Source organism: Geotrypetes seraphini, chromosome 15 (genome assembly GCF_902459505.1).
Source record: "Geotrypetes seraphini chromosome 15, aGeoSer1.1, whole genome shotgun sequence".
In the NCBI taxonomy this organism is placed as follows: domain Eukaryota; kingdom Metazoa; phylum Chordata; class Amphibia; order Gymnophiona; family Dermophiidae; genus Geotrypetes; species Geotrypetes seraphini.
The window spans coordinates 54,922,508-54,936,954 of record NC_047098.1 but is presented as its reverse complement, the minus strand read 5'-3'; the positions used below and the strand labels follow the sequence as shown (position 1 = coordinate 54,936,954).

The following is a 14,447-nucleotide window of genomic DNA, read 5'->3' as shown; positions in this document are numbered from 1 at the left end:
ATTTCTAGGATAAGCAGCATAAAATCTGTCTTACTACTTTGGATCTAGCTAGGTACTTGGGACCTGGGTTGGCCGCTGTTGGAAACAGGATATTGGGCTTGATAGACCCAGTCCCAGTATGGCAACTATTTTTTAGTTCAAAATTTTGCTTATTGATTTTAGTATATTAAAGTACAAAAAATGAATGTTGACATGGCAAGAGACATGCACACTGCATCAACAGAGTCACAAAATATTATCTATAGACCCACGCCTATCAAGAAAGAGGAAAGTAGCAGCACAACATGCAGCCATAAAATGATTGTAATATCCAAAACACAGAGAGACACCGGAGCCATTCACCTATGTGTGGAATGAGCCGTAAAGGTAAAGCCAGGTTCGAAGGATGATATCCATGGTACAGCACATGAACTGAATATCGTCAGCCTGTGTTACAATAGGAGTTAACCAGACTCCAGATTTTAGTATAGGAATTCATAGCCTTGTGTTTTTCCACAATGACGTTTTCATATTTTACTGTACGGCATAGCATATTCTACCATGTGATGTAGTGCAGCTGTTATGTGAGCCAAGTATAGGACAACTAGTCTTTAAGCCCATAACATTAACAGGTGCTAGAATAGGTGTGTGTGTGTGTGTCTTTCTTTCTTTCTGTCTCTCTCTCTCTCCTTGGCCGCTTTCTATCTGTCTGTCTGTCTTTCTTTATGTGTGTCTCTCTCCTTGGCTGCTGTCTGTCTTTCTTTTTTTTGCTGTCTGTCTGTCTTTTTTTCTGTGTATCTCTCTCTTCTTGTCCACTGTCTGTTTTTTGTTTGTTTTTTCTTTCAATCTCTTTCCCTGGCCCCCTGTCCTGTGTGTGTCTTTCACTCACACCTACCTGTCTTTCACTGTGTCAGTCTGTCAATGTCCCGTCTGTTTCCCCCCCCCCCCAATCTATCTCCCTGTCAATTATCGTGCACCATCCTACCTTTTTTTAAAATCACCGTTGTGTTGGGAAGGGCAACCGGTCCACGGTAACTGCCGCTGGATTAGGTTAAACCGCCACTCGAAGCAAATCATCGTGTGCCGAACGCACATGTGCCGCATGCTTTACAATTTCTCTGCTGGCCATGAACGCATGGAGCCATGAAGATTGAAGTGCGCATGCACGCTAAGGGTATTATTATATAGGATAGTTTGAAAACACAGCTAGCTTGAGAACCCCCAACAACAAACCAATATTATTTATTGATTTTAGTTTGCTTGCTAACTACCCCAATGCAAAGATGAATGAATCAATTAAAACCTTTAAAACCAGAAGCCTTGATTATGCCACAGCAGGGGTAGCCACTACCTTTTCAGTCTCCTTGAACAGGGCATTTTAAAGGTCTCTGACACGTTGCCATTAGACATTAACCCCCACCCCCACCACACAAAGTGTTCAACAGGCTTTTTCTGACTGAGGCTAACCACAAAAAAACAACAGCAACCAAAAACCAGTGAAAGCTAGCAAGGGATATTTTTAAACCCAAGGGTTAAGTAAGTTTACCTAAAGGATCCAGCACCAAAAGTTTATTTTTGAAAGAAGTTGCCACAAACATAAATAGGCAGGAACACAGTGCTTGTGCTACGTCTGACTTCTAGAGGGGTTTACACACCAGAATCAGTATGAACTTAGCTATGCAAAGAAGAACGATGTAAACCCCTAGAAGAGGAAGTGCACGTTAAAATTTGAAAAAAAAAAAGGGAGAACAGAACATTCGCAGATGCTTTCCGTATTGGTGACTAGTGGCTGAATATAGAAATGCAAATAAAGGGGCTTTCAACCAATGGCGAGAAGGCGCGAGGTAAATGCCGCCGAAAGCCAATCACGAGTGGGCAGGTAGCTTGTGAGGGCGAGAATTAGGCGCCCTGGGGGGGCGACGATGTTGCACTTAGATAATGAGGCCGATAAGGAGCATCAGGGGAGAAATGAGGCAGGACTTGAAAGCAGGGAGCTGATTCCCCCCCCCCTCCCCCCGTGGGCTGGAAGGCGGCTGCTACCCCCGACGGGGCCGATCTGAGACGCTGCAGCTGCCTCCGGGAGAAGTAAAGTTTTGGAAAGTGCCTTTTCCGGGGCTGCGGCGGCGGAGGGCGGCGCTCGGAAGTGAGGAGGCGGCGGCTCCCGGGGAAGCGCTCACCTTTCAACGGAGGAGGGGAAGGCGAAGGGAAAAAAAAGGTGAAGCTCGGCAGCGAGAGGCGAGTTCGCCGGTGGGGATCGGGGCTGCGCTTGCCTCCGAGAAGCGACATGGAGAACGCCCACGCCAGGAGCGGGAGCGAGGTCCTCCGGCACTTCGAAGTCAACGAGAACTGCGGGCTGAGCCACGAGCAGGTCCGCCGGAGCCGGGACAAGTACGGTCCAAACGGTCAGTTTCCTTTGCCTCGAGCGACGGTCGGAAGCAGCCTTTGGGCTACGGAGTAGAGGGAGGGCTCGGGAGCGCCTCCGTAGCATGAGGTGAAGGAAAGGGCTAGAAAACGGAGGGGGAGAACTTGGCGGGCAAACGGAACGAGCCTGATTAAGAGGCGATTTCCCAGCCTAGATGGAATGTCTTCCAGGAATAAGGATGGCCAGCGATTGGAGGACGGGAATGGGCCACGTGGGTGGTGGGATGCAGTTAGTGGTCAGAGATTTGCTTGATTAGCGAAAAAAAAGCAGCAGAATTGGGGCAGGTTTCAGGAGTCATAAACTTATTGTGAGCAGGAGCTTTCGAGGACAGCTCGAAGTTGTCCTATGTAGATGTTCATAACTTATGTACGGAATGCTCTCCAGTGCCACAATAGTCAAGGTCGATCTATACTGGTGCAAGACTTGGTTTCTTTTCGTTTCATGCATTTCTTGTGTACCACACAAGTACAAAATGACTGTTTCTTGGTGCACAGAGCTCCTTTTGATGTAATTTGTGTAATGGCTATTGACATGATGGTAAATGGGACCAAAAAAAGCCAAGAGCATGGAAGTAGTTTTTCAGTGGTGCAGGCCTTTTGGTTACATAGAAGCAGAGACCCTATGGTCTTTATCTGCCTCCATTTTTCTGTCTTGTATGTATATCCATGCCATCTGTTATCCCTTCCTCTCCCTTAGAGATCCAATGTGCTTGTCCTGAATTTAGATGGCCTTGCTGAGAATTTACCACCCTTTCTGTGAAAAAGTATTCTTCAAGGTTACTTCTGAGTCCATCCCCGTTCACCTTCATTTCTATGCCCTCTTGTTCCAGAGTTTCCTTTCAATTGAAAGAGACTTGCCTCCGGTGCATTTATGCCACTAGGTATTGAAACATCTATCATATTTCCCTTTTAGTGCTGTGCCTCCAAAATATACATATTGAGATCTGTAAATCTGTCCTCGTATGCTTTATGACAAAAACATCAACCATTTTAGTAGTCATCATCTGGACCGACTCCATCCTCTTTATATCTCTTTGAAGGTGCCGTCTCCACAGTATTCAAAATGAGTTCTCCCCAGAGCCTTAAGAACATAAGAATAGCCTTACTGAGTCAAACCAATGGTCCAGCTAGACCAGTAGCCCATCCTTTTTTTTTTTTAGTTCAATAGTTTTTTATTGAGTATTTTTAGAAAATACAGGAAGCAGTTCAAATACATGAAGTCAAAATAAAGCTTTCTGTATAAAGAGCATATAAATCTATATTTAACTATAGAGGAACATAACAGTGAGAAAGGTTCCTACTATTAGAACTGCATGTGAAGAGAATATAAGAAGAAAGTGAGGGAGAACAACAGAAAAAAGGAAGAAAGATGAAAGAAAAATAAAAAAAAGGAAATTAAAGAAAAGGAAGACAGGAGTGTCTACGAAGCAGAACGTACATAGGTATCTAGGAATGACAGTAGCCCATCCTAAAGGTGGCCAATCCAGGTTACTAGTACCTAGCAAGAACCCAAATAGTAGCAATGTTCCATGCTACCTATCCAAGGCAAGGGACACATTACCTCTTTTTTTCCTACTGGCCATTCCTCTCCCTATGCACCCAAGCATCCCTCTAGCTTTCACCGTCAACTTTACTATCTGTTTGGCCACGTTAAGAGTTGAGCTCTTCCAGGACTTGTACTGGTTGATAAAGGCATTTTTCCCTCCTGTAGCCCAGCTTGCAGCCCATCTTCCTCTTGTCCTCACAAATTCCATCTGCCTATGACCCAATCGGTCTTAGTATTTTGCGTAGTAAGTTGGGTGCAGAGGTGGTTGGCTCATCTCTATGGAGGACTCGGCTAGTGGATTTTTTTTCTCTCTCTCTTTCTACTGTGCATTCCCATGGATTGAAATTGCGTTACTGGTCTCTTATATGTTGAACTATCAATATGGATTGCAGTAGGCCTGATCTAAAGAGAGGGATTTTCTACAGTAGGGCCATTGTAATGCACTTGCATTGCAAAAGCAGGTTATTGCAAGTTATCGTAAGATTTTGCTGAATAGGTTGATGTAAGGAACTGTATGGGGAGCGGTATGGAGATATTTTAGTTTGACCATCCATTATTTCCTTTTGTATCCACTAATGAGGTTCATGATATGTTGTAGCTATATGCACGTAGTGCTACATGTATGTATAGACTATATTCCTGGGGAAATTATGTGCTTGCCTGCCTCCTTCCCCCGCCCCCCGAAAAAAGAAAGAAATGGGAGGGGGGGGAGGAAGAAAAGAGAAATTCTGGGCAAAAACACTGTACAGAATTCTACATGTTACAAAAGAATTGCCATACTGGGACAAACCGAAGGTCCATCAAGCCCAATATCCTGTTTCCAACAGTGGCCAACCCAGGTCCCAAGTGCCTAGCTTGATTTCAAGTAACAGATTTTATGCTGCTTATCCTAAGATTAAACAGTTGATTTCCCAAGTCATCTCAATAACAGCCCATCGACTTCCCTTTTAGGAATTTATCCAAACCATTTTAAACCCCGCTAAGCTAACTGATTTCATCACATTCTCCAGCAACGAATTCCAGAGTTGTTTGCATTTATCAAAATAACACAATATACTGTAATTACTGCTTTGAATAATAGCATTTTCCATTATTGTATTTTAAATGATTTAATATTCAAAGTTGTAGAATTTCATGCATTTTTGCAGAATCCACTCCAACTGTAAAAGGACACTTTTAAGGTCTTACTTCTCCTCACTGGCTTGACCCTCTTCCCAGCTTGCTTATTGCCCACCCTCTAGTTTGATCCCCCCATCTCACCATCTTTCCACCCAACTCTACCAATTACTCTTGCACCTTAGACTATCTTGCCTCCAATGTGCTTTCTGTTTTTTGTTTTTCTTCGTGGCTCATCCACATCTCTGAGCTTACTGTGCTTCACTGGCCTTGGCTCAGTCCCCATCATTCCCTCCTCCTCCCAAGTTTTCTTCAACTGTGACTTTATCCTTGGGCTATGGGACTGACATTGATGTTTCTCTGCTCTTCTGGCCAACTGGACCAACCATGCCAAATTCTGCCTTATAAATGTAGAATTCTGCACAAGTTCTGCATTGCATAGGTATACGGAATTCCCCCCAGGTATAGAAGAGGTATGCTTTGATAATCAGATCTGATCTGAAAATAACACACAACTATCGGAAATCCACTAAGAATAACCTTATTCGTGTGCTCGAAACACTTGAAATGTCTGATGGTCTTGTTGTCTTATGGATTATGTGTTTGTCAAGTCAAAGCCCCACAAGCATCTAGTTAAAAGAAAGATTCATTATGTCAGAGCTTTGCAAATTGTGGGTTGGGAGCCCAAATAGACTCGCAAAACCCAGTAGCATGGTAAGGGGAGATGGCACCCAGAGTAGGGGAGAGTCTACCTCACCACTCCCTTTTACTACTGGTAAGGAGAGATGGCACCCAGAGTGGGGGGGGGTCTACCCCACCACTCCCCCTTATTACTGTTAAGGGGAGATGGCACCCAGAGTGGCAGGGGGGGGTCTACCCCACCATTCCCCCTTACTATTGCATCAGCTCCCTTCTCTTAAATTCCTACTAGCCCCTTACCCACTGCTGCCACCAGTTCATAGATGCAGTGGCAGTGGTCATCTGAAAGCAGCAGGACCTCTCAGCTGCGCTTTGACAACTCTGCAGCATCCAGAAACAGGAAGTTACAGAGTGGTCTGCATGCATGAGGTTGGGAGCGCTCTCTCTCTCTCTACCTTCTGATGATGGCAGGTCAGATGATGAGAGGCTGGATGGATGTTACAGCATCAGATGAAGTCAGAGGAAATGCACCCTACGTCCGGTGTTCACCATTAAAACCAGGACTTATGACGATGGCTGGTTTTCTATTCTGGGGCTCAGGGAGTGGGACTGAAAAGATGGTGTTGCCGGTGCCCTAGTTAAGAGAGTGCCTGGGACACTCCGCCCCCTCTCCCCGGTCCCCCATTACTATGTTATTGACAAAACTTATGTTTGGGGTCATGATCTGGGTGGGTTCACCATAGATGCATCATTATTCTGTAGCTCCAGGGCTCAAGCGATTTTATTTGGCTGCAATCAGGGGTCACAGCCACAAAAAAGACTGATTAGCAGCGATTACGTTTTAGGCATAAACCGGGGTGTTCTGGTAAGGGACTACACCTAAGTTTTAAGGGTGCTGGATTGTGTCTTTGTACTATAATTAGACTTGGGAGCACATTGACCTTTTACCATGGCCTAATTTTAGGTGGATTCTAGGACTTGGAAGAATTTTGCTGTTTGTAATAACACTGCAGGAAAGAAGTTTCCTCTGCATGGTACTTTCCTCTTTCACCTTGCAGGTCTTCAATATGCTGGTTTTGTAGTCTGTCACTCTGTGTTGTACTGCAGAAGCAGTATGATCTTTTCATCAGTGGTTGAGCATGAAGCTGGACCGGGGGGGGGGGGGTGTGGAAGGATAGGACAGCCTTGTTTTTTCACCTGTTTTCATTTTATTTTCTTCTAAAGTTGAAAATGAATAGTATAGTCTCGCCTCACTTATAGCCTTACTTGAGCTTACTATTTCTCATTCTTCATAAATGAAATATGAAAGCTAAAAGTCATCTGTAAGCATCCATAAGAGGTGTGTTTGCTAATGTGGTTCTGTAACAGCAGCACCGTATTCACAAAAAAGTCCCTTTTTACTGAACAGAGTTTGTGATTTCAAAGATGGCCTGCTTCCCCTCTATGTCTGAGATGTGAGAAGGTCATGCCAGATGCAGGGCGGTTTCCTGTTGCAATTTTAAATGTTGTTTTCTATTCTGGCTTTATTTTTAAAAAGCATTGTGTTTAAAGTGAGATTTCCATAACACAGCCTGGCCTGTCCACTAGATTATGACGTTTTTAAATAATGAATAGAAATGTATTTGAGAAGGGACAAAAGTTAGAACTGTTCAGTCCAGCATCTACTCTCAGGGGCCTGGACTGCCTGGGAGTTTCTATGCCAGAGGCTTTTAAGCTTATCACATTTGGTTTAAATTTGCATGGCTGTGGTAACATCTTGCCATATTCAGCAACTGGAAATGAGGTGTCTTGTCTTCTCAGATTTTTCCCCTCAACCGTTATACTTGCATTTCACGTTGAGGTTCAGTCGAATCAAAGATAAAAGCAGAATTCTAGCCAGAGTCTCTAAAATGCTGAGACCTATTTCTTCTCTCATTTGTTTTCTTTTTTTTATTCACTGGTCTCCTTTCTTTAAAAGAAATTATTAAAAATGTTAAAGAAAATATATTTGAAGCAGGAGTAATTCTCATTTCAGCCATATCTAAAAACATAGGGGTTGACTTTTTTTCAGAAAGAGTTCTGGGTAAGAGTTGCTCCTGCCCCCATAGCTCCCATTCACCAGGCCCAACTCGGATTTTCAGTAGCACCCGCAGATGGCTTTAGCACTGTTAAATTAGTGTTTTACCCATTTCTGTCTCTTTTTTCTTTAAATTAAATTGTAGTTCCACCCTGTCCCCTTCTGTACTTGTATGTTTTGGCACACGTCATAATGTAATAAATGTAGTCCATCGCTTTGAAATTTGAAATTGCGATTTAATCAAACTTTTAATTAAACTTTAAACTTGTGTTCTAGGGGCAGAGTCAAGGGGGGGGGGGTTGTTTCCAGGTATTGCCAATATTCAGTGGTGGTACCATGCAGTATAGTTAACTCATGATAGAAAAAAGGCTGAATATTGGTGATAATTGGGTAACGTCCAGTGTTCTCCCCGTACCTGGATAGGCGTCGACACTGAATACCCAGATCTAACTCAGCCGGCATTAAAAAACAAACAAAAGACCCCACTGTGAGTGAATATTTTCACCATAGGAGCCCTTTTACTAACTGAATCTCTCTAGGGCGCCGTCAAGTGATTGACACGAGGCCACCGACATCGGTGCCCTATAGTGAATCCAGGCCTAAGCACACACAAATTTTACACCTGCTCTGAGCAAGGAGATGTGTGTGTGTATGCTCTATAAATAAACAGCTATGCTACCACACCCCCTCTTTTACTAGCGCGACAGGGGGTTTTTAGTGCCGGCAGTGGCGGTAACTGCTCTGACGCTTATAGAATTCCTGTGAGCGTCGGAGCAGTTACCACCGCTGCTAAAACCCGTGCTACGCTTTCGTAAAAGAGGGGTACAGTTTACAGTAGTTTAGAAAGGAATGCGCTTATGCGTTCTGCAGGAATTTCCTAATCTACATGAGCTACCTGTTTACTAAAAAAGTATATATATATATATATATATATATTTTTTTTTTTTAATTTAATTTTTTTTTATTTTATTGCACAGGAGACATGTCTGGGGGGTGGAGAGTAGGCATTTCTGCAGTAATCAGTTATTGCATCCACATTATAGTATCCTGCTAACTGGTAAGCGCAGGATTATGTTTTAAATACGTCTTCATGTAATTTTACATTGTACACCACTTAGAAATTCGAGTAAGCGGTTTAAAAAGCTTTTTAATAAACTTGATTACCGCATGTGTCCTTACTGCCTACAACTGCTTAAAATGCGGCCATCAACATTGGCTCCCTATAGTGAATCCGGGCCCAAGTACCCAGAATCCACAAATTATACATCTGATCTGAAGAAGAAGGTTTGTGTGTATGTGTATACTCTATAAATATACAGCTATGCCTTGCCACCCAAGCTACACCCTCTAGAAACACATACAAGTATGTGTTTGTGGTGTGCAATGTTATAAAAAAACCTTTTTCTGTGTACAAAATAAGTGTTTCCCCGGCAACTATTTTTTAAGGGCCGTGTGCTAATGGCAACATCAGTGAGTGAAACAAAAAAGAACCAACCAAACTTGCAGTAAAAAACACAAATCAAACAAACAATATGCAGGAAAATGTACATGGTGTAGGAATTTATTAAAATGACAAAAGCAAAAATCTAAAAACAAGTACATGAAATGCATAAAAAATATGTAACCGACACTGTCTGTTTCAAGGAAAAACTCCTTCCTCAGGGGTCCCTAGTGTTGGTACACAGAGAATCAGAAAACCAGAATGGATAAGGTAAACAAAATCGATACTGAACAGGTGTAAAACTCTCCTGTATAAGGCGCTGCACTCTGTGGCTCAAAGTGCATTATCGATTTTGTTTACCAATTCTCTGTGTACCAACGCTAGGGACCCCTGAGGAAGGAGTGTTTCCTCAAAACACAGACCGTGTCATAGAAACATAGAAGATGACGGCAGATAAGGGCCATAGCCCATCAGGTCTGCCCACTCTATTGACCCACCCCCAAGTCTACTATCCTAGGGATCCCACTTCTGGTGACAGGTTCCCTTGGCTTAACCCTCTAAGGGATCCCACATGGGCATCCCATTTGCTCTTAAATTCTTGCACGCTGTTTGCCTCGATCACCTGTACCGGGAGCTCGTTCCAAGGGTCAACCACTCTCTCGGTGAAGAAATAGTTCCTGGTGTCGCCATGAAATTTCCCGACCCTGAGTTTGAGCGGATGCCCTCTTGTGGCTGAGGGTCCTTTGAGAAAGAGAATCTCTTCTTCCATCTCGATACGGCCGGTAATATACTTAAACGTCTCGATTATGTCTCCTCTCTCCCTACGTTCCTCGAGTGAGCAGATGTGCAGATCATCTATAGATGGTCTGCGCATGCTTAAAGAGCAGCGACCCCCTTTTTTTTTTTTTTTTTACTTTTTAGCCAGCCCAGCGAGCCTGTGGTTTTAACCCGCTTTAAACTCACGAGTTAAAACCACTGGCTCACACTACGGGGAAAGGCCGGGGCAGAGAGAGCAGGAGAGTCTGGGGCACAGAGCAGGAGATGCAGTCCCAGGCAGTCACTAGTTTGCTGATTGGTCAACCCAGTAGTTTTTTGGTTAGTGAATCGCTGCCTGCCTACATTTGAATGCCGTTTCCCCCCCCCCCCCCCTCATTTTCATGCGCGGATCGGAGGATGATCAGGACAAAGGTTAGTGAATTGGGTCGGAGGGAAATTGGGTCACAAACCAATCGGTTTGCTTAGTGAATCTAGCCCCTTCTCAGGAACAAACTAAATTACATAATAGGGGGAAAAAATAGGGCTCATGTTTAATAGGCATTCAAACGTAATCAATGTGGTTTTGCATTGTGCTAAGTGAATAATTAGGGGAGAAAGTGGAGGTGCCTCAAGTTCTACATCATAGCAGTTGTCCATGGCTCGTCCATAGACTCTAGCTGGATTATCTGACTCAGCCAGGAGTTGGGGGGATGATCTTAAGAGGGTGACTGTCAGACAAAAAGACACCTATTTTGAGCTTATTTGGTCCAAAAAAAGATCATAGAACTATAAATTGTACACATACTCATAATTTTGGGGTGTTCTTGATTTATGCCCAGAATTAGGGCTACGTTTCAATTAAAATTTTAATTGTGATTAATTGCATGATTAAAGGGTATGTTGTTTTTTTATTTCCCACTGCAGCTCCTTGGAACTCTGGGCAAGTCAGTTAACCCTCTATTGCCCAGTCACAAGGAGCCTTTTTATAAAACAATAAAAGTTCAACAAAAATATATCAATGTATTTTCCTAACTTAATACATTTTTGGCAAGTTTTTGAAGGCAGAGTCCTCTTCAACTGACCTGAAAATGGTTTTTCCTTTGAAAGCTTATCTTCCTTGCTTGCATTTTACTTAGTCCACTTTAAAGAGAATTGGAAGAAATTAAAAACTAACAAGGCTACCACACTATTTTCTAAAATAAGGTGAAAATTCTACAAACGGCACCGGCAGGCACCCTACTGACACCTAAGTTAAGTAACAAATGCCATTTAAAATGGCAAAAAATGGCACCGTTAAAGCACCTAAATAGTATGCGCTGGAATCATGCCTATGTAGGCGCTTTAAGCTACCAAATACCACTATGGGCATGGCTAATGCCAGAAGTGGCGAAAAATCACAATTCTCGACAAAGACGGGTACCGGAAATGTAATGTACTACTAAATAGCTGAATAATGGACTGAAACCTCCTGCTTTCACAATGAACAGATAACCAACTCAAGTTTCATCAACCAACTTGCAAGGTTATGTTAGTGGAAGAGAGGAAAGGGTCTCAGATGTCTGCCCAATTAATGTCGGAAATGACAAATAATGATTATGGCATTTTTGAATTGCATTGTTAAAGTAAAATTGCTCTCTGCATATTCAAAGACCCCTGAAGAAGCCGTTTAAATTCGGCGAAACAGGCCCCATCGGGCTAAGGGTTACTGGCTAAAAAGATAAGTGTTTTTCATGATATTTTTTATGATTTTGTATGAATCACTTATGAGTTTAACACAACATAACAGCACTAAGAATCAACACCCTGAGAGGTTTTTGGGTCGATGAAAGAAAGCTTGACCTGCCATAATCAATATTTGTCATTTCTGGCATTAATTGGCCAGGCGTCTGAGACCCTTTCCTCTCTTCCACTAATACAACCTTGCAAGTTGGTTGATGAAACCCGAGTTGGTTACCAGAAATGTAGGCCTGGAAAACCCTGGCCTACATATCTGGATCCTATCTTTTGCGGAGGTGCGATTCTCTATAGAGCACTGTCATGTGATTGACACGCAATTGGCAGCCGCCGACATTGGCTCCCTATAGTGAATCCAGGCCTAAGTACCCAGAACCCACCTGATATGAGGAATGAGGTTGTGTGTGTGTGTGTGTGTGCGTACTCTATAAATATGCAGCTATGCCTTGCCACCCAAGCTACACCCTCTAGAAGCACATACAAGTGTGTGTCTATGGTGGGTAATATTATAAAAACCTTTTTCTCTGTACAAAACAAACTTTACATCTGGAACATCCCTTATAAAGTTATCCCCACACTTCGTGTGAAGTTTAAATTTGGCTGTCTATATTTTAAGGTGTTGTTCAGCCTTGCACCTAACTAGATCTGTTCGCATTTGTTGAATTGAAACTTCTAAATGTACATACATGCTTTTTGTTTTGCCATCTGTCAAAGGATGCAAATTTTAAAAATATCGGCTTCTTGTCATAGCAGCATTGTGGGATTGAGATTTGCAACCCCTAGTACCTATCAACATTTCAGGAGAAATTTATAAACCTATCTGTTTGCTAGTTTTTTGTGTAATTGTCGTTGAAATTCTCATTATGCGCAGGTGCATTGCATGCGCTTGCATTATGCGCAGGTGCTAGAATTCTTTTTGCATGTGATGTTGTCGTAATTATTCTGTGTAAGTATTTTATGGCAGTCCAGTGATTTACCGATCATACCCACAGCATCTTGTTCTCAACGCCTCTTCCCCTACTGCTTTTTCCCTACACCTATTCCCTTACACAAAGCAGAAAAAAGATAGGGGGAGGGAGGGTCTGTTATGGTCACAGTCCAGAGAAGAAACAGCTTATTCTTCTGTGACAGAATTTCATGCCTAACATTTTACTCCTTCTCAGAACTGGCATTAAAGCCCTGGCATTAGGAAAACCTTTACTCAACCTTCAGGTCTCCCATGCAATTTTTTTATTTTTTTTTTTTGGGGGGGGGGGGTTAATAGCTAATACCTTCATTACCATGAGATGTAAATGAGCTTAGGAAAACTTGCATTGAAAAATCTTACACTGTGAACTGTCCTAAATATGTCAACTTAGGATAGGGAGGTAGGTGGTGGAGAGGAAAACGGTGACGGAGTTCAAAAAAGCATGGGATTAACACAGAGGATCTCAGATCCGAAAATGATGGTATATACTGAACAACTAAGGCAGACTTGCACGGTCTGTGTCCATATATGGCCATTTGATTGAGGATGAGTTGGGGAGGGCTTCAATGGATGGGATGGTTTAGATGGGCTGGAGTGAGGTTTGACGGAGACTTCAGTAGATGGAACCTAAGCACAGTATTGGGCAGAGCTTTGGGTTCTGGCCCAGAAATAGCTAAGAAGGAAAATTTAAATCAGTAATTTAAAGAATGGGTAAGGTTGGGCAGACTGGCTGGACCATTTGGGTCTTTATCTGCCATCATCTACTCTGTTAACTATGTTACTAAAAACTTGTATTGGAAAGCTTGCACTGTACGGATAACTATGGCAAATTGTAACCTGTAAACTGTATCTATTATGTTTATTAGTATTAGGGTCTGTTCCCTCCCCCCCCCCTGCAGTTGCTGAATTAGGATGAAAACTTGTATCGTAAACATGGACTGTAATTATGACAAATCTAGTGCAAATTGTAGCCTATTAACTGTATATTATGTATGTTTAACCTGTAATCCGTTCTGAGCTCTTTGGAGAAAACAGGATTGTGCCTAGAGTATCCACTGTAGCATACTAACTTGCGTGCAAAGTCTCCCGTTCTTGATTGTCTCTTCCACACTGAGTTTGGCTTGGAACTCCATAACAACTCTCTTGACTCAGTACCTGACCCAGGGGAAGTCTTAATATGCATCAATTTTTCCATCTGTTTTTTTCTGGGCTTCTTGGCTGAGCTCTGCATGGGATATTTGGTTTCATGCTACATGTTCTGGGTTGCTTCTCAGAAGATGATTGCTACAAGTGAGGCATGAGTTTGCAATATTAACAGAGAAAATCTCATGTATCCCTGTTTGCTGTCTTGGCTCCTCCTCAGCTTGACACTTCCAAAACTGACATGTGATCTAAAATCTTCTCAGATACCGCACCCTCCCTCTGAAACTGTGGCGCAGTGGTTAAAGCAAGGACAGACAGGGAAAAATGCTTGAGTATCTGAATATCTGAATAAATTCATGTAAACTGTTCTGAGCTCTCCTAACATAACATAACTTTATTCTTCTATACTGCCAACAATCAAACTACTTCTAGGCAGTTTACTCAGAAGAGAAACTGGACAATCAGCGAAGTACAAAGTATTGAGAATAAAATTACAACATGTTATTTAAAGTATAGACAGTATAAAATTATTATTAAAAATAAAACTTCAGTTAAGAAATGAATTTATCAAATAGTACAGTCTTAATCCTTTTTCAAAATGCGCTGTAAGATTGCATGGCTCCGCTAATATAATTGCCCAACCAGGACT

General features: G+C 42.6%; 1 protein-coding gene across 2 annotated transcripts in view; it reads left to right on the top strand.

Moving 5' to 3' along the window:
* The first annotated feature begins 1,902 nt into the window (after positions 1-1,902).
* ATP2A3 (ATPase sarcoplasmic/endoplasmic reticulum Ca2+ transporting 3) overlaps positions 1,903-14,447 on the top strand; it is a 252,918-nt gene continuing 240,373 nt past the window's right edge. For both annotated transcript variants that reach the window (XM_033921665.1, XM_033921666.1), the window contains exon 1: positions 1,903-2,381. In XM_033921665.1, coding sequence (XP_033777556.1) covers positions 2,264-2,381 — 118 coding nt within the window. In that variant the 5' untranslated portion in view covers positions 1,903-2,263. The remainder of the gene's footprint in view (positions 2,382-14,447) is intronic.